We start from the raw sequence: 925 nt of genomic DNA on the forward strand, positions 1-925 counted from the left end.
CTGTAATATTTAGATATCATTGTTTATTTTTATGTCATACTATTTAATAGAAGCACTGGGTCACTGTTTTCACTTGTCATGCTGCATCAAAAAGTTTTGTGTTACTGTTTTTTGTGCTACATAAAAACACTTTACTGGTAGTTCATACAGGTTTAAATAAAATATAATATTCAAATAACAGCGTAGTATATTTATCAATCCAGATTAAGCAAGATATATTTTCATGTTTGAAAGCAGGCAAGGACATTGAACGTGCGTGCAAGGAGGAGATGCTCACACACCGCAGGATGCTGATGGAGGACTATCAACTCTCACCTGATCTTCTGGTTGACTGCTCCAAAGACATCAGCCAATTCTGCCATGATGGCATAGAAACTGGTGGGCGCACTCTCCACTGCCTTATGAAACATGCTCATAGTCATAATCAGCAGGAGACAATATCAGACCTCTGCAAGAGAAGGGTGAGGCACCAACTTTATTGCATTTGTTTTTTCTTCTTAATCTTCTTCACCTTTTGTATTGCTGGGAAGTGGTGAGGTGTTCTGATTGCTGAGTCTGCTGGTGTTACTTCTGAACAGGGAACAGAGAAATTGTTAATGGTATATCAATCCAAATAATATAAGCTGTGAAATTTTAAAGGCAATTTTTTTTTTCTTCCTCTTCCATGTTTACTTTTTTTTTTAACAAAAATGAAATACTGTAACTGGTTGCAAATCATAAGAAATTTGTTTCTCTTCACCAGCTACAAGAGACCATCAAACAGTCAGATGCAGGAGAAGATTGGAGAGCTGATCCTGTACTCTACGAAGCTTGCTATAGCATGGTGGAGTCGAACTGTAGAGCCTATCGTGGTGGCAATGCAAGGTTGTAGCATTGCCTTTTTAATTTTCTCGATGTGTAATGAAAATTGAATGGTCTTTTTTTT

The 925-nt window shown here is 37.2% G+C and overlaps 1 protein-coding gene across 1 annotated transcript in view; it reads left to right on the forward strand.

Moving 5' to 3' along the window:
* The window catches only part of LOC119594150 (Golgi apparatus protein 1-like), a gene marked incomplete at its 5' end in the record, with an annotated part of 20,293 nt that overhangs the window by 2,479 nt on the left and 16,889 nt on the right, over positions 1 to 925 (forward strand). The window contains 2 exon segments of the mRNA XM_037943219.1: positions 235 to 461; positions 743 to 864. Coding sequence (XP_037799147.1) covers positions 235 to 461; positions 743 to 864 — 349 coding nt within the window.

This window comes from Penaeus monodon, chromosome 33, assembly GCF_015228065.2.
Source record: "Penaeus monodon isolate SGIC_2016 chromosome 33, NSTDA_Pmon_1, whole genome shotgun sequence".
Taxonomy (NCBI): domain Eukaryota; kingdom Metazoa; phylum Arthropoda; class Malacostraca; order Decapoda; family Penaeidae; genus Penaeus; species Penaeus monodon.